The following is a 17,906-nucleotide window of genomic DNA, read 5'->3' as shown; positions in this document are numbered from 1 at the left end:
GGCCTGGCTCTGCCAGAGGATTGCTATTGCTTGGGTTTATAACTGGATACCTCAGGGACAGGAGAACTTAGAGTTATAAGGAGACATAAAAGACGAGATGGAAGATGAGGAAGAGCCAGATGGGAAAGTACTAGATGGGTAAGAATGAGATGAGAAGGACTTAGATGAGGTAGAATTAAGATGAGAGAATTAAGATAGAACTTAGAGGGGACAGCAGATAAATGAGAGAAATCAGGCAAGAAAGGAGCTAGGCACAAGAACAGAACTGCAGCTGTGTAGACAGGATTTTATCCCAGAGGAATAAAGTAGATGAACAAAGAGCTTGGTGTACTTAGATTCTTTTCCCGAAAATAATTCTCGCCATTCGTAGTTTCTCTTCTGAGCATCTGGGAAGTGTATTATTAAGGCTGGTCCTTTTAGTATTATATAAGAAGGGTCTGGCCGGGCGGTGGTGGCGCACGCCTTTAATCCCAGCACTTGGGAGGCAGAGGCAGGTGGATCTCTATGAGTTTGAGGCCAGCCTGGGCTACCGAGTGAGTTCCAGAAAGGTGCAAAGCTACATAGAGAAACCCTGTCTCAGAGAAAAAAAAAAAAAGAAGGGTCTGTTCCTTGTTATTCTCTGACCAGGAAGTGGCTGATGATCACATGCTTAACTTACCTGAGTTGAAGGAGACATTGCATTGAAGAGACAGCTGGATGAGAGACCTTCCCTTTAGCATTGACTCACTAGCCTCAGGACAGTTTTATAAACACAATGAATCACCCTACTGTACGTTTTTATGAGCCTCATGTGAAATGTGGTTGATTAGAGAAATTGTTATGAGCAGTCTGTCTTGTTGTTAAGCTCGGGCTGGTTTTGTAGTACTAATAGAAACAGAAACATCAGGAATCAGAGTTTTCACTCTTGACAGTGTTGATATATTTTCATGTTAGGTTTTTGTTATCTGACTTCTAGTGTTTCTAGCTTTGTGCGTAAAACTACTGAGAAGATCGGCACCTTTCACACAAGCCCAGAGCTGAAAGAGACATTTGAATCTAAGGATGTTGACCAAGTACATGAAGAGGAAGTGAGTGCAGTTACCTGCCCTCTGGAGGAAGACACTGAGTAAGCCTTGTGTCTGAGTCTGGAATCCTAGGGGAACTAACTACCAGTGTGAAGAAGTCATAGACTGTACTGTGGGAGATCCTGTATGTATGATACTGCCTACTGAAGATTTTGCATAGCTCAGAAACTGCAAATTCCACAGTTTACAAAGAATTAACTCTGTTGAGACAGACTTTGAGTTTCATATCTCGTTCACCTTTCTCCCTCTCTTATCACATTACTGGACTGTCAGAGGAATGTTAGATTAAGATCCAGGTCTTACTAGCTCTTCTCACTAGCTTGTAACTTTATGTCATTAATGCTGTATGGTCTGTCAGTTCTAGGATGTGCCATTGTGTAATGAATAAGAGTGGAACATTTGATGAAGATAATGGAATGAAAGACTCTTTAAGGCAATGTAACGTATGGCACACTTGCCATTTAACAAGCAGTAGAAGTCTTGGTCCAAGAAAGCTTTGATGGCCCTAACACTTGTGAATAGGATTATTTCTTTTTCATGCTTTTCTAGGGAGGAAGAAATTAGTCAACTTCTTGAAGAAGACAGCCTTCAAGAACTCACAGCAGTGACAGCAGAAGCAATGTGAGTGGGGTGGCCTTTGGACAGCATCAGTAGTGCTCTTGACCGTCTAGGTCAGAAGTAGCCTCATTTGCAATAGATGTTCAATAATCAGTAATGTACTACAGAGTCAGTGTTGTCTGTCTTGTTGGCTTATTGGGATAATTGTCATTTGAAGAACTCAAAAGCAATATTTACTCTAGATGATTATGCTTTATCAGTTAGGTTTGTTTAAGCTGAAATAATCTATTTTTTTTTTAAATGAATGAGACCGTTTTCACATTCATCTGTTTTGTATAGGACCAAGTTACTGGACCCTCTGGTTTTATTTGAACCCAAATCACTAAGAACAGTTTTACGTGAGTGGCTTTCACAGTTAGAAAAAACATTTGCCTCGAAGGACGTCGCTGGTGTTTCCAGTACCAGCAGTCTACCCATGAAATTGAACCTGGATGTGCACGTCCTTACTGAGTCAGAAGAGAGAGTATTAGGTGAAGACAGTGAAGAAGAAAAAGGGAATTCTTTAGGCATTGAAGAACCTGGTGGTCATATAGCCTGTGAGTCTGTAAGCAGCTTTAGTGAGCCCTTGGGCGACCTTTTTCGAGTATGTTCACCGTACACCATAGCAAACAGTCTTCAGAAGGACCTGGTGGAGTTGACAACACTGTGCTTGGAACTGAATGTGTTGACTTCTGTAGTGGAAAGCATAGGTGGACATGTGGACCGTGCTCTACAGCAGCTCTCTCCTGAGATCCTGGCTTGTCATTTCCTAAAGAAGTATTTTTTCCTCCTGGACTTGAAAAGAGCAAGGGAGAGTATCAAGCTAAGTTACACCAACAACCCTTGTGTTTGGGACACTTTTGTTGAAGGACTGAAAGGTAATTATCAAGTGCCAGTACCAAATGTAAGGTGTTTTATAATGGGGCTTGACAAAAGATTTGAGTAGAAAACTTACCTCTGTTTTGGCCAAGCTTTCTATTTTCTATTCATTCCTTTTTTTCTTTTCTTCTTTTCTTTTCCTTTTCCTTCCTTCCTTCCTCCCTCCCTCCTTCCCTCCCTTCCCTCCCTCCCTTCCTCTCTCTTTTGAGACAGGGTTTCTTTTTTCTTTTTTTTTTTTTTAAGATTTATTTATTTATTATGTATACTGTGTTCTGTTTGCATGTATCCCTGCAGGCCAGAAAAGGGAGCCAGATCTCATTACAAATGGTTGTGTGAGCCACCATATGGGTGCTGGGAATTGAACTCAGGACCTATGGAAGAACAGCCAGTGTTCTTAACCTCGAGACAGGGTTTCTTTGTGTAACATCCTTGGCTGCCCTGGAACTTGTTTTGTAGATCAGGCTGGCTTGAACTCACAGAGATCTGCCTGCTTCTGCCTCCCAAGTGATGGGATTAAAGGTGTGCACCACCATGCTCAGCTATTTTTAAAAAAATATTTATTTGTTCTAGGACAGCCAGGGCTACACAGAGAAACCCTGTCTTGAAAAAAACAAACAAACAAAAAACCCCAAAACAATAAAATTATTTGTATTTTTGTGTATGTATGTGTGCTTCTTTGTGTGTATACCATATACATGCAGTGCTTGAAGAAGCCAGAAGAGAGCATCAGATCCCCTGGAGCAGGAGTCATAGGTGGTGGTGTACCTCCTCTTGTAGGTGGATGGAAACCACCATGTCCTCCTCAAGAGCAGCAAGTGCTTTTAACTACTGAGCCATTTCTCCAGCCCCTCCAGTCTTTTTAAATTTTTTTTATTTGTGTGTGTTTGTGTGTGTGTGTGTGTGTGCCTGTATACATGATTGAGTGTATCATGGCATATTTTAGAGATCATAGGATAACTTAGGGTTTATCAGTTCTTTCCTTCCGCCATGTGGGTCCCCAGGTGTGAATTCAGGTGTCAGACTTGGTGGCATGCCATCTTTTTTTTTTCTTTCCTTTTTCTTTATTAAGAAATTTTCTACTCACTCTACATACTATCCACAGATACCCCCCTCCTCCCTCCTCTCACCCCCAAGCCCTCTTTCTCAAGCCACTCTGCATCCCCACATCCCCCAAATCGAGATCTCCCATGGGGAGTCATCAGAGCCCAGCACACTGAGCCTAGGCAGGTCCAAGCCCCTTCCCACTGCACCAAGGCTGTACAAGGTGTCACACCACAGGCACCGGGTTCCAGAAGCCTGCCCATAGACCAGGGACAGATCCCAATCACCCTGCCTGGGTGCCCTCCAAACAGTTCAAGCCAAACAACCATCTTCTGTATCCAGAGGGCCTAGTACAGTCCCATGGGGGCTCCACAGCCACCAGTCCACAGTTCATGGGCTTCCACTAGTGTGACCAGTCATCTTTGCACATCCTCCCATCATGATCTTGATGTCTCCCACCTGCAGAATCTCTCCTCTCTCTCATCAATTGGATTCCCAGAGCTCAGCCTGGTGCCTGTCCATGGATCACTGTATCTGCCTCCATTAGTCACTGGACAAAGGCTCTATGATGACAGCTAGGTTATTTGCTAGGCTGGTCACTAGAGTAGAAGACAGGTCCAGGCACCCTCTGGACCACTGCCAGCAGACCAAGGTGGGGTCAACCTTGTGGATTCCTGAGAGCCTCCCCAGCACCCTGCCTCTTCCTATTCCCATATTCTCATCTATCATGGTATCTTCCTCCCTGCCCTCCCACTCTGTCCCTGTTCCAGCTTGACTGTCCCATTTCCCTATGTTCTCCTCCCCCACTCCTCACCCTCTGCTGACCCCCCACAGCCCACTCATGTGGATCTCATCCACTTTTCCTTCACAGGGTCATCCATGTGTTCCTCCTAGGGTCTTTCCCTGTTAGCTAGCCTCTCTGGAATTGTGGGTTGCAGTTTGGCCATCCCTTCCCTCACATTTAGTATCCACTTATGAGTGAGTACATACTATGTTTGTCCTTCTGAGTCTGGGTTACCTCACTTAAGATGATATTTTCTAGTTCCATCCATTTGCCTGCAAATTTCATGATATTATTGTTTTTTTACTGCTCAGTAGTACTCCATTGTGTATATGTGCCATATTTCTTTTTTATCCATTCTTCAGTTGAGGGACATCTAGGTTGTTGTTTCCATGTTCTTGCTATTATGAATAATGCTGATATGAACATAGTTCAGCATGTGTCCTTGTGGTAAGATTGAGCATTCCTTGGGTATATGCCCAAGAGTGGTATAGCTGGGTCTTGAGAAAGACTTATTCCCAATGTTCTGAGAAACTGCCATACCAATTTCCAGAGTGGTTGTACAAGTTTGCATTTCCACCAACAGTGGAGAAGTGTTCCCCTTGTGGCACGCCATCTTTTTCCACTGAGCCATCTCAGTGGTCCTGTATTCTACTCATTTAAGCTTTAATTGTTTTCAAATATTGACTTATTTTGTTACTCTGTAAGAAATTAGCTTTGTCTTTCTTCCTCCCTCTCTCCCTTTCTCTTTCTCTCATTTGTTTGTTTTGTTTTTTTGAGACAGGGTTTCTCTGTGTAGCCTTAGCTGCCCCAGAGCATATTCTGTAGACCTGGCTGGCCTCAAACTCTGCCTGCCTCTGCCTCCCAAGTGCTCAGGCTTGGTTGCTGCTCATGCTAGCTGCTGTCCATCTTTATATACTTATATTCACATGTGTTGCTCTTTTCTCTGCTATATTACCCTGTTTTCCAAGGTTTTTTTTCCTTCAGAATTCTGTTTGAGTAACAGATGCCACATTGTCTCCAGCAACTGAGACATTAAACGCAATTTTTCTTCATTGCCCAGTCAGTTGCTATAGGTAGTGACATACTTGCATATTATCTAACTTGAGGGTTTTTTGGCTTCCTGGAAAATGCATCTATAGTTACAGTTCTGCTTCAGTTCACATATAAAGCTTAAAAGTAGTTTGTGTTTTATGTGACATAAGCAAGATACTTCTTTTCAAACAGAATGTCTGACAATGTTCCTAGCTTAAATTGTATCTTTTTATTTGTTGTGTGATCATACTCAAACTTTATCCCTAGAAATTGGCAGAAAAGTCTGTGAGTGCTCAGGTGGTTACTCTACCAGTGCAGGCTAGAGCATGCAGGGTGCAGCTGGATTCAGGGGGACCCAGCATGCAGGGTGCAGATGAATTCAGGGGGACCCAGCATGAAGCTTTCCTTGCTTCTCCAGCTCTTTAAGTTTTTGTCTGACACGGTCAAATGGGAAGCAGTGTGGGGGCAAGTGTGTTCTTTTAAGTAGAAGCTGAACATTGGCTTTTGGACAGGTGCCACCTGTCTGATAATATTCCAATTATGGAGGGTGTTTTTGTTGTTTTGTTTTTAATTAATTTGGGGGATCAGAGAGATGTTTCTGAGGGAAAAAGCACTTGCTGTACAAGGCTGGAAGTGTGAGTTCCATCTCCAGAACTCACATTAAGATGGAAGGAGAGAACACTATCCACATGGTTGTCTTCCTACCTCCACAGGCACACGGGGGCATGAATTCCCATCCCATGCATGCAAACAAATCATGCACACACACATTGATAATAAAGTTATTTTCTAGGTTGACATAGAAATAAGGGGTTTCATCAAGGTGTTGTCATGTGTCATCATACTTTTTCTCACTCATTTTCTACTTTCTTTTTCCTCTTTCCAGCTGATGCCTGTTCCCTCTATTTCTCCTCTTTGTTCTATTACCATCTCTCTATCCGTATAAGAGAAAACATAGCATTTGTCTTCTGAGTCTGGCTTATTTTGCTTAATATGATTTCCAGTTGCATCCATTTTCCCACAGATGTCACGATTTCATTTTCCTTTATGACCACATGAATTCCATCTATAGGGCACCACATTTTTTTTTATCCATTCGTCTGCTGATGGACATACAGGCTCGTTTGGTTTCTTAGCTGTTGTGAACACTGAAGCTACAACTTGGATGCATTGGTATCTCTGTAGTGTTGACTTGGAATCCTTGGGGTGAATACCCAGCAGTGGGGTACCTGGGTCATATGGCAGATCCAGTTCCAGCTTTGTGAGAACCCTCCACATTGATTGTGATAGCAACTGTGTCAGTTTGCACTCCTGCCACAGTGTGTGAGCTCTTCTGTCCCCACATCAGAGCAAGCTGATTGTTTTCTTGATGAAAGGCAGGTCTGAAACTATCTGTGGTCATATGTCTTAGGACCATTGAAAACTACTGGAAAAAAAAATCCTCATTTTACATTAGAATCAAACCCTTTTTTCCTTTTCTCTTTTCTCTTTCCCCCTCCCTCCTCCTCCTCTCCCTCTCCCTCTCCTTCTTCTCCTCTTTCTTTTCCTTCTCCTTCTTTCTTCTTTTCTCTTTTCTTTTCTTTATTTTTTTCCCTTGGAGTCAGGATCTCTCTACAGAGCCTCAGCTGTCCTGGATGGAGCTTACTACATAGACCAGGCTGGCCTCAAACTCATGAGATCCACCTGCCTCTGCCTCCTGGGTGCTAGGATCAAAGGTGTGTACTACCACACCTGGCATTTTCTCTTTCTCTCTCTTTTTTTTTTTTTTAACAGAAAAGGTTTTTAACTAGAGTGCCACTGGCTTCATTTGCTAGGTTTGGCTATAAATGATTTCTGGTTGCTCCCCAAAGTCAGTTCTTCCTTCTTAGGATGAGTAATTGCTGGACTACTGCTTTTTTGTTTTGATTTTAATTTTAAAGGTGAACTATTTTTAAATCAATTTTACTGAACTTATTTCTAAGAGGTGATATGGAAATACTGGCCCTGTAAAAACTGAGCAGTTTGGCATCGACAATAGAGATATGTGGCTTGTGATACACACACACACACACACACACATACACACACACACACACACACACACACGTATGGTACACAGCCCTATAAACTTATTTTTCAAGGATAATAGTGACTTATATAGTCACTATTTGTTCTTTTGTCCTCTGAAAATTTCAGTACATGAGTCTGAAGAGGAGGCTTAGAAGCTGAGTGCTAGTGCTTGCTGCTCTTGCAGAGGACCTGAGTTTGATCCTGGCATCGACATCAGATAGCTTACAGCTCCAGCTCCAGGGGATCTGATGTTCCCTTCTGACCTCTAGGTACCCAGCACACACAAACACAAAAATAAATATTCTAGTAAGTTTTGTTTCCCAATTTGACTTAATGGTCTTGAAAAGTTGAGATTATAGCCTGGTAGGTTTTGTTTTGTTTTCTGCAATGCTTAACAAATATTGGGGCCTTGCCCTAGCGGGTGACAGTTGAGACAATGTATCCAAGAATATCTGCGGCAAAGAGGTGAAGGGAAAGACTGTTTTCTGTTTCGTTTCCTTTCAGAAATGGCAAGTTCTAGTCCTGCATACTTGGAGATGGAAGAAGGAGACCTGCCCACAGGGTTGCAGTTACTGGATGGCTCGGTCCCTTCAGATAGTCCCTTGTTGATGGCATTTGCCACCCGGTAGGTTGTCCTGTTTGTTTGTGGGACCCTAAACATCTGTAGTGTTTTTATGGCTTAGTATCTAAAGTGTGACTCACTTTGCATATCGTGCAGCTTATTATTATTTACTTTTCTTTCTAGTGAGTCCATAGTATAACAAATCTTACTATGGCACTGAAGTTGGGGACTGATGTGCTTTGTTTTCAAATGCAGATTGTATGATAGATTTGGGGAGTCTGCCCTTCGAGCCTTCATCAAGTTTTATCCATCCATCTCACCTTCGGACATCGCACAGCTTTGCCGTCATCATCCCGCTCAGTTTTTGGCCTATCTAGACAGTCTGGTGAAGTCAAGGCCTGAAGACCAGTGGTGAGAAGGCCTGTGTAGTCTCTGTTTAGGTGGAGCGTTGTTTCTATTGTGTCCCATTCAGTTGTCACATTTTCACTGCCAGCCATCAGGACGTCCGGGTACCTACTGTGGAAGATGAGGATTTGGGCAGTTTTCTACCGCCCCAGCACACACTTTACCCCACTTCCCCTGCACAGCGTGAATCCCCTTACACCACAGATGCACACATACCACACTTCATCCCCTGTCCGAGATAGTCCCAGGTTCTCCGTGTAAAATTAAATCCTCCATGCTGGAGAGATGGCTAAGCAGATAGGAGGGAGCACTTGCTGCTCTTGCAGGGGTCCCAGGCTCCATTCCCAGCGTTCACATGACAACTCACAACAGTCTGTGACTGTAGCTATGGAGATCTGAGTGGCCTGAGGTACTACATACATATGATGCATATACATGCAGGCAACACACACACACATAAAATAAAAATAAATAATCTTCAAAAAGCAAATAAATTCTTGACTCAGCATGGGTTCAGCCAAAGCTGATTCTCCTTCCCCTGCCAGTGATGCTTTTCCTTGCAGTAGCCCGGCTTTCGGGAGTGGATCTCTATTCCTGCTTCTTTTCTTTCATGCCGGGCCATCATTTGTCCTCCCCATGACAGTAAACTCCCGATTAATGATAAGTCTGGAAGCTCTTCTTCCTTTTCCATGTTTGCCACTCGGGACCCCTCCTTCCCCACTCTGGTGCTCACACCCTCTTTCCTACCTCCCTGTCGCTTTTTCCTCATCGCCTTACAGCTTGCTCACTCACTTAGTGGACTGATGGTCTCACTAGCATCTCTAGCCGTTTGTAGTAGAGGAGCTTCCAAGTTATCCTTTATCGTTTTCTTTACATCCACACACTTTGTTTTCTCTCATGAAGATCAATGTTATTTCTCCCCAACTTGCTCTCAGGCCATCCTTCCTTGAGTTCCTTCTACAACCAGAATCTCTGAGACTTGACTGGCTGCTGTTGGCAGTGTCCCATGATGCTCCACCAAGCACAAGCACAGTAGATGATGAAGGGCATCCCAGGTAAGCGTCCTCCTCTGTGAGCCTTCCCTCAAAGTGGAACTGATAGTTTCCCTTGTAGCATCCAGGCTCACTTTAGGAACAGCAGTAGAAAAACTTAACCAAATACTGGGAGTAACAAGATTGTGTGTCCACGTACATTCTTGTAGTTCTGAATACTGTGAGTGAGGTTACAGACCCTGTAAAAATCTCACAGTTTCTTTCAGAAAAATGCACATTCATGTAAAAATTTGCACATAACTTCAAAGAATTAAACTGGCCTCCCTGCAGTTCTTTTGGAGACCCACAGTGAACCCTGGATTAGCCCATTTTAAAAGAAAAAAAAAAAAAAGCAAAAACAAAAAACTGTGTGTGTGTGTGTGTTTCAAAAATGTGTCAATTAATTTGTAAATGTGCCCTGAGGAACACCAGTACACGACACAGAAACAGTCCTGTATTCTCCTCTAAGGGAAGCCTTTTGAAAGCACTGCCTCTTGCCAAATGCCTGTTTTATTTGATTTACTCCTCAGCAAAACCCTAGGTAGATAGCAGTGGCTGTGGTGATGGAATCAAGGTATTAGGATTAAACAGAATTAAATCGGTACAGTAGTAGGATTAAACTCAGTACCTGCATGCTATGCAGTCACTGAGTTACACCCCAGTCCCTATTTCTGTTTTGTTATTGTTGTTGTTTGTAACACAAATTTTTAAATGGTCTTAATAAATAAAACACATGGAGCCAGAAATTTGGATTAAAGCCCAAGAGAAAGATCTGAGGAACAGGGCAAACCGTGAGCTAACCTCACCTTGCCAAGTCCGCAGCTTTCAAAGAAAGCTTCTTCCTATATACTCATGTTTATGTTTCCATTCTGTTCTCTTATTGGCTCTTTTAGCCCAGCTACATCACTTCCTCTTCTTACAGCTCTGTCACTTTCTGTCTGTCTGTACAGACCTCCAGACCTCTATGGTTAGTACTGGGATTAAAGGCATGTGTCACCACACCTGCCTCCGTTCCCTAGTGTGGCCTTGAACACACCGAGATCCTGCCTGCTAAGTGATAGGATTAGGGCGTGTGCTGCAGCTCCCTGACTTCTTTGTTTACTTATAATGGCTGGCCTTTTCCCTCTGATCTCTAGGCAAGCTTTATTTATTAAAGCACAAATAAAATATCACATTTCAGCCCAAATAAAATGTCACCACAGTTGTTGTTTTTTTTTTCATTTTGAAATGAACAAGTTATAAGAAAAGGAGCTATTTTTAATTTAATTTTTTTAAACAGCAAGATAGAAATATTTGGAAATTATAATAATGGTATATGCTTCAACTGTAGTCTCCCTATTAGATGACTACAAAGTACTTTCTAGAGTTTATTTCCTATCTAATTATCTTTACTTTTTCATTTAATAGGCCACATTCACACTTGCTTTCCTGGGGTTATAGTCAGTTGATCCTTCTTCTGATTAAACTTCCTGCAGACTTTACAATCAAAGAGAAAATGACTGACATCTGTAAGTCCTATGGGTAAGTGAGGATGTTTACATACGCTGGTCTGGAGGTTGAGATCCACAAATAAGCCTCTAGTTAAGGTCCTGCATTGGTGTGCTTTATTATGCAAGGATTCAATATGATACTTAAACATAAATGCACTTTTTTTTAACACTATAGCTTTTACTTTCTGTGTATGGCCGTTTTGCCTACATGAATGTCTGCACTACAGAGGTCAGAAGAGGACATCAGGACTTGCTGGGACTGGAGTTATAGACAGTTGTGAGCCACCATGACAATCGGTTTTTTTTTTGTTTTGTTTTGTTTTTTTGTTTTTTTGAGACAGAGTTTCTCTGTGTAACTTTGCACCTTCCCTGGAACTCACTTTGTAGACCAGGCTGGCCTCGAACTCACAAGAGATTCGCCTGCCTCTGCCTCCCGAGTGCTGGGATTAAAGGTGTGTGCCACCACCGCCTGGCGCAGCCAGTGATCTTAACTCCTGAGCCATCTCTCCAGCCCTATGTTTTAAGTGATAGTAACTATTATCTTTCTTTGAAATTTTATTCCTATATTGTAAGGAGAGAATGGCCCATGTGAGTTCTTTGTATTCCTTCTGCCCAATTGCTAGAGCCAGTTCTCAGGCCATTACATATTGTTTCCACACCAGTTAGAATAGATAAAAGATTTGCAAGAAGGGGGAGATCAGAGTAGGTTTCCTGGTGAAGGGCTCCGGAGGAAGGGAGATTGGGAGTCAGCCCTGAAGGCTGTGGAGTGGGGAGGGTCTGCTGAGGGAGGCAGCAGGAGGATGAAAAACTGACGCCACTGATGAGAGGGTCAGTCACTACTGTCTGGTGATCTTGACTTCTGCTCCACCTGAAGCAGCGTCTTTTAGAGGGACCTTTATCTTTCTTTTCCCTTAGAGGGAATTCATGCAATGGCAACTATGTGGTATTTATTTATTCATTGATAATGAAGGATGAGACTGGTGGCAGGTGGTGAGATCATGAGATACTCTTGTGGACTTAAATAATAAATGGTAGTTTGTTTTATTTTTAATTTAATTTTGAGGAGGGGGCAGGTGCATGCATGTCGTCTGTGTGGAGGTCAGAGAACAGTCTTCTAGAGTTTGTTCTCTACCCTGTGGGTCCCGGGGATAGAACTTGGGTTGTCAAGGTTGGCAGCAATGCCATAACCTGCTGAGCCGTCTCTTGCCCTCTTTTAGACTCTCCTGAGATGATTCCTAGTGTCATCCACGAGAAAGGAAATTCTACAGGGAGAGATTGTGTGAATTATTACAGGTTGAGGGGTTGGTGATTAGGGAGCCCACCAAGGAGAAAGTCCATGGACTAAGATTTGGAGACGCATTCTGTTTTTGTATTGAATGGTAAAACTTAAAAAGGAGGTTCAGGGGGTTAAGAGCACTGGCTTTTCTTCCAGAGGATCCAGGTTTGATTCTCAGTGCAACCATCTGTAGCTCCAATTCCAATGGATCTGACATCCTCTTCCAGCCTCCCCAGGCACCAGACTCACATGTGGTACATATATGTATACATGCAGACAAAGCAGCCATATACATAAAGCAAATAAAATTAAAAAACGAAACTACTTGTAAAGCACATAAAGCTTTATTTCTTAAGTGCACTAGGTCAAGGCTCTGGAGTAGAAGTGTGTGTGATAATGGAAATATTCTACTGCACTGCCCCTAGCCACTAGCCACATGCAATCACCAAGTTTTAACTACAAAACTGATTTTTAGGGACTAGAGAGGTGGCTCAGTGATTAAGAACACTTGTTGCTCTTGCTAAGGATCTAGGTTCAATTCCTAGCATCTACATGAAGATTCACAACTGATGTAATTCTAGTCCAGGGGATCTGATGCCCTCTTCTGGCCTTTGGGGAACACCAGGCTTGTACATTATGCACATATATGTAGACAAACACATATACAAAATATAAAAATAAATCTTGGGCTGGGCTGGGGTGGTGCACACCTTTAATCCCAGTACTTGGGAGGCAGAGGGAGGCGGATCTTTGTGAGTTTGACGCCAGGTCTACACAGTGAGTTCTAGACACCCAGGGCTACACAGAGAAACCCTATCTCAAAACAAAACAAAAAGCCAACAAAGCAGTAACTAAATAAGTAAATAAATAAATACATACATACATAAGTAAATCTTGGGATTGGGAAGATGGCTGAGGGGTGAAGAGTACTTTCCAGAGGACCCAGGTTCAATTCCCAGCACTCACATGGCAGCTCACAACTCTCTATAACTCCAGTTCCAGGGGATCCATTACCTACTTCTGGGCTCGTTGGACAACAGGCATACATTTGATACACAGACATTCATGTAGGCAAAATACCTATATCCATAAAAAATTTAAAGTTCCTTTAAATAAATAAATCTTTTTAAAAAGACTTAACACTAGCTTGTGGTAGTGCATGCCTTTAATCCCAGCACTTAGGAGGCAGAGGCAGGCAGAATTTGAGTTCAAGGCCAAACTGGTCTACAGAGGGAGTTCCAGGATAGCCAGGCCTACACAGTGAAACTGTTTTGAAAAAATCCAAAAAAAAAAAAAGAAAAGAAAAGGATTGTCTTAACAACAACAAATTATCTCTGAGTTTTAATTTTTATTTACTTTTACCTTAAGCTTTAATGAACACATGTGGCTAATATGTTCAGTGCAGTTCATGGACATAGACTGCACTTACTCCTTTTATCAACTTTGTTCCCTTTAAGTTTCTGGCCTGGATATCTGACACTCTGTCTGGAGCTGGAGAGGAGGAGGGAGGCCTTCACCAACATTGTGTATCTGAATGACATAAGCCTGATGGAAGGGGACAATGGTATGTAAATCCCAAATGTAACTCCTCATTGTGGTGTTCTGGAAGTCTCTCCTCACTTTTCAGTAAACAAATCTGAACATTTTAGAGGCTGTCTACATAATTTAGATAACTGTTAAAATTGTGGACACCTTGCCTAGTCTTTGGTATATTATGGCTTCGTTTCTGTTTAACAACTGCTTACTGTTTTAAGCACTATACTCCATGTTTTCATATGCTATTGCAAGTAAGGTAACTCTTGGGATAGATGGTCTCAGAACTGGACATCTGCCTTTCATTCTTGCCCACTTTAAAGCTCTTTCTGTTCAGCAGCTAGAATGAGTCTTAAAAAAAAAAAAAAGAAAAAGAAGGCTGGAAAGATGGCTGAGCAGGGAAGAGCACTTGGTGTTCTTGCAGAAGGCCAGAGTTTGATTCCCTTCACCACATGTTGGGTGGATCATACTTGTCTATAATCCTAGTTCCATGGACCTTAACACCCTTTTCTGGCTTCTGTGGACACTTGCACACATGTTCTCATATACACATGCATACACACACACACAAAACAGTAAATTAAATCTTAGAAACAGCTGAGCGATGTAGCTTCCTCCCTGTAAGCCCTTGCATGAACTCATACACAATTTATACTGTTAAGTGTTCCCGTGGGCCTGACCCATCGTCTTATCCTCACTGCACACTCTTACCTTTGTGCACTGTCAGCTTTTCAGACTACCCTGAACTCAGCAGGTTCTTTGCTGTGTCCCATCATCTTCCATGTCTCCTGGGTCAGAAATGCAGTCCTCTCCCCTTGCCACTTGCCCCTGCTCCGAGTTTGGATGTCATGCAGGCTGCATGCATAAGCCCTTCTGCCTGTCTCATTATTTAGCTTTTGTTTGGATGTTGCTTCCATGTTAGAACCTCTCTCAGATCCTCTGAACCATGCCTGCAGTTCTGTAGTTCCTTATTATTTTCCTTCATATACCTGACATGATTCATAAGTAGTGATTTGTTCATCTATGTAAGCCTTTATAACCTGATTGCTGCAGGAGTGTGGAGTTTGTTCCTTGTTACATCTCCAGGAAGCTTGAGAATGATTTTAATTCTGTGTGTTTGGAAGATTTGTACTGAGGTGAAGAGACTCTGTTCTTGAATGTCTTTGTTTGGTCTTAAGTGTTCTTGTAGTTCTCACGTTTCATGTATGGAGCCTGTATGCTCTGTGTTTCTGTGTGCAGGGTGGATCCCTGAGACCTTGGAGGAATGGAAGCTTCTCCTACATCTACTACAGAACAAGAGCTCGAGGCCAACTCCTCACAAGTCACTAAATGGCAGCCTCAGTGATGGGCCTGTCCCCATCAATGTTGAGAATGTGGCACTCTTGTTAGCTAAGGCCATGGGCCCAGATCGGGCTTGGTCACTGCTACAGGAATGTGGTCTAGCCCTTGAGTTGTCGACAAAGTTTACCAGAACCTGTGACATCCTGAGGATCGCTGAGAGAAGACAGAGGTAAAGCCAGCCTGCCATACACTGTCTGTGGTGCCTGCATATGTAGGCTTGCACAGACTTTCAGCAGTAGGTAGATGGGAGTGCAAAGATCATGTAATCTCAACCCCTCACTAGCACACGAGGAGACTGAGACACATCTGATGATTATGGTGTAAATGAAGAGGCCAAAGTAAAATTTTACTCATTAGCATGATCAAGGTACTCTTCAGCTTAGTGTGAGTGCCCCACTACCATGCATCCTCAGTTCTCTAAGAATGGTATTGATACAGATCTGTGAGCTTGCTGCCTAGTAGGCCAAGGCAGGAGAACCATGAGTTCAAAGACACAGGGGATTTAGTGAAATCCCGGCTCAAATGTGAAAAGAGGCTGGGCATGTGGCTCAGTGGCAGAGCATTTATTTATCATGCATGAAGCTCTGAATTCAATGTCCAGTTTAAAACACAAAGCAAAATTATTTACTTAAATATTACACACACACACACACACACACACACACACGCACACACACATTTATTTTACTCAAGTTTTTCTTTTTTCTATTTGTGTTAAAATAGATATTGTAGAAAAAAACAAAACAACAACAACAAAAAACCATAAGCAAGTGTGATAGCACACACCTGTAATCTCAGCTCTGGGTGTGGCTGAGACAGGAGGATCAGCAGTTCAAGGCCAGCCTGGACTGTATAGCATTAACTACCTGTCTTTAAAAAAAGGAAAAGGAAAGAAAAGAAAAGAAAAGAAAAGAGAAAGCAAATCCATGTGAAGTTTGCTGTCTAGAGCATTTAGTGATTTAGTGTGTGCAGGTTGTTTTGCAGCCAGTTTCTAGTATATTTTCCTCTGAATTGATGTGCCAGAGCTACTAAACAGGCCTTCATTCCCATACCCCTGACAACCATCATTCAACTTTCTGTTGAGTTGGAGCATCCCAGATGCCTCATTAAAGTAGAATGATAACAATATAGGTTGAGTATCCCATAGCTAATATACCTGGGAATGGAAATATTCCAGGTTTCAGAGGTTTTAGATTTGAGAAGAGCTTCTCAACTGGTAGTGATGCTGAATGAACATTTGTGCTTACCAGCTTTGAAATCATCCTTGAAGAAATAGCTAAGTCTATTGCTCATTTTAGAGTCAGGTTGCTAGTTTAGCTGTGGAATTCCACCATATTCTAAATGTCTAGATGCATCTTACCAGGTAGGATTTGCATGTACTTTCTCCCATTCCAGATTGCTTGTTCATTTTGTTGATCGCTTTCTTTTTTCCCCAACACTGGGCATTGAACCTGAGACCTCATCTATGCATGGCCACATTCCAGTTCCCAGATGATGATGTTCCCAGCCCACTCTGCTGGTTTCAGCCTTTTTCTTTTGATCACAGTGTTTTGAGTCCTCTTTAGCCTTTAGAGTTTTTGCTTTGCTATTAAGAATGAACTAGGACAACTGAATTTGCTTGTTTCCTTCTGTGGAATTTCAGAGCGCTGATACAAGGTATGCTTGAGAAGTGTGACCGGTTCCTCTGGTCACAGCAGGCCTAGTGGGAGATCTTTCGGGACATGGTATCATTTTGACCAAGTGGAATCCTGCTCCAGAACCTTCAGAGGACTTTGCCACAGAAGGAAAGGGGACACCCCAAACCATGCCAGGAACAGAACCTGCCATGCTGCTGCAGTTGCTGTTGCCACCATCTCCACCTTGGCACTTGGCTTTTGTGGCTCTATGACCTCAGAGTTTATCAACCAAAGTCGGCTCTTGGAAGAAGTTGGTCATGGTTCAGTGGCACCAGCATGGGACTGCTCACTGCCCTGTGGTGTTCAGTGTGTACACAGTAGTGTTTGCAATGTTAGTGCATCAGGGAATGTTTTCTACTGTGGCACATCTGTTGGGGGCAGATGCTTTGCTACATGAGGACAGATAATATTGTGAACTGGAGTTCAGTACTATATACACTTGTCTGAGGCCATCTAGAAATTACTGAGTTAAGACTTAGAACAATGACATTGTTTAAAGAGTATTACCCAAAAGAGTCATGCACTTTTTTTTTCCTTTCTTTTTTTGGAAACAGGGTCTTACTTTGTAACTCTAGCTAGCCTGGAACATGCTAGACCAGGCCGACCAGGCTGGCCTAGACCTTTGAGATTTGCCTTCCTTTCTCTGCCTTCTGAGTGTTGGGATTAAATGTGTGTGCCAGCCCCCCCCAACACACTTTTAAAAATTATTTTTAAAGAGCTAGGTAAGAGAAAGTCAAGCACTAATATAAGTTATAACAAATGATGGTGTTATTTAAGCCATGTAACTAGATTGTCATTTGTGAGCCTTTACTTTATGTTGTATTGTTAATAAATGATGGTTTTGTTTTAGCAGAACGTGGACATGAGATTGATTTCTGAGCAGTTTGCAGAAACATCTTGGGTAAATCCAGTGTGGAATGGTGTTAGACATACTGAATAAGTGACCTCTTTCTTTTCCCCCCATTTTCACCAAGCCAGAGAAGCACATATTCTGTCGTACCTACCCATGACGTGGATATGACCTCCCTGGTAGACTGAAGTGGTTGTCAGGGAAACAAGGCAGCACCTGGGTTTGGGGTGTGTTGGCTGATGCTGAGTGTGAGACTGTATTGAGGTAATGGGAGAGAGCCCTCCCTTCACTTTCTG

General features: G+C 42.6%; 1 protein-coding gene across 1 annotated transcript in view; it reads left to right on the top strand.

The window, feature by feature from the left end:
* Positions 1 to 17,615, top strand: part of LOC102916143 (BLOC-2 complex member HPS5) — a 43,007-nt gene extending 25,392 nt beyond the window's left edge. Inside the window, 10 exon segments of the mRNA XM_076542908.1 lie at positions 956 to 1,105; positions 1,614 to 1,685; positions 1,962 to 2,539; positions 7,951 to 8,071; positions 8,264 to 8,419; positions 9,349 to 9,468; positions 10,852 to 10,965; positions 13,668 to 13,774; positions 14,983 to 15,253; positions 16,727 to 17,615. Coding sequence (XP_076399023.1) covers positions 956 to 1,105; positions 1,614 to 1,685; positions 1,962 to 2,539; positions 7,951 to 8,071; positions 8,264 to 8,419; positions 9,349 to 9,468; positions 10,852 to 10,965; positions 13,668 to 13,774; positions 14,983 to 15,253; positions 16,727 to 16,787 — 1,750 coding nt within the window. The 3' untranslated portion in view covers positions 16,788 to 17,615.
* The last annotated feature ends 291 nt before the right edge of the window (positions 17,616 to 17,906 follow it).

This window comes from Peromyscus maniculatus, chromosome 1 (assembly GCF_049852395.1).
Source record: "Peromyscus maniculatus bairdii isolate BWxNUB_F1_BW_parent chromosome 1, HU_Pman_BW_mat_3.1, whole genome shotgun sequence".
In the NCBI taxonomy this organism is placed as follows: Eukaryota; Metazoa; Chordata; class Mammalia; order Rodentia; family Cricetidae; genus Peromyscus; species Peromyscus maniculatus.
Note: the sequence above shows the minus strand (reverse complement) of the source record. Positions and strands in the feature narration are given on the sequence as shown.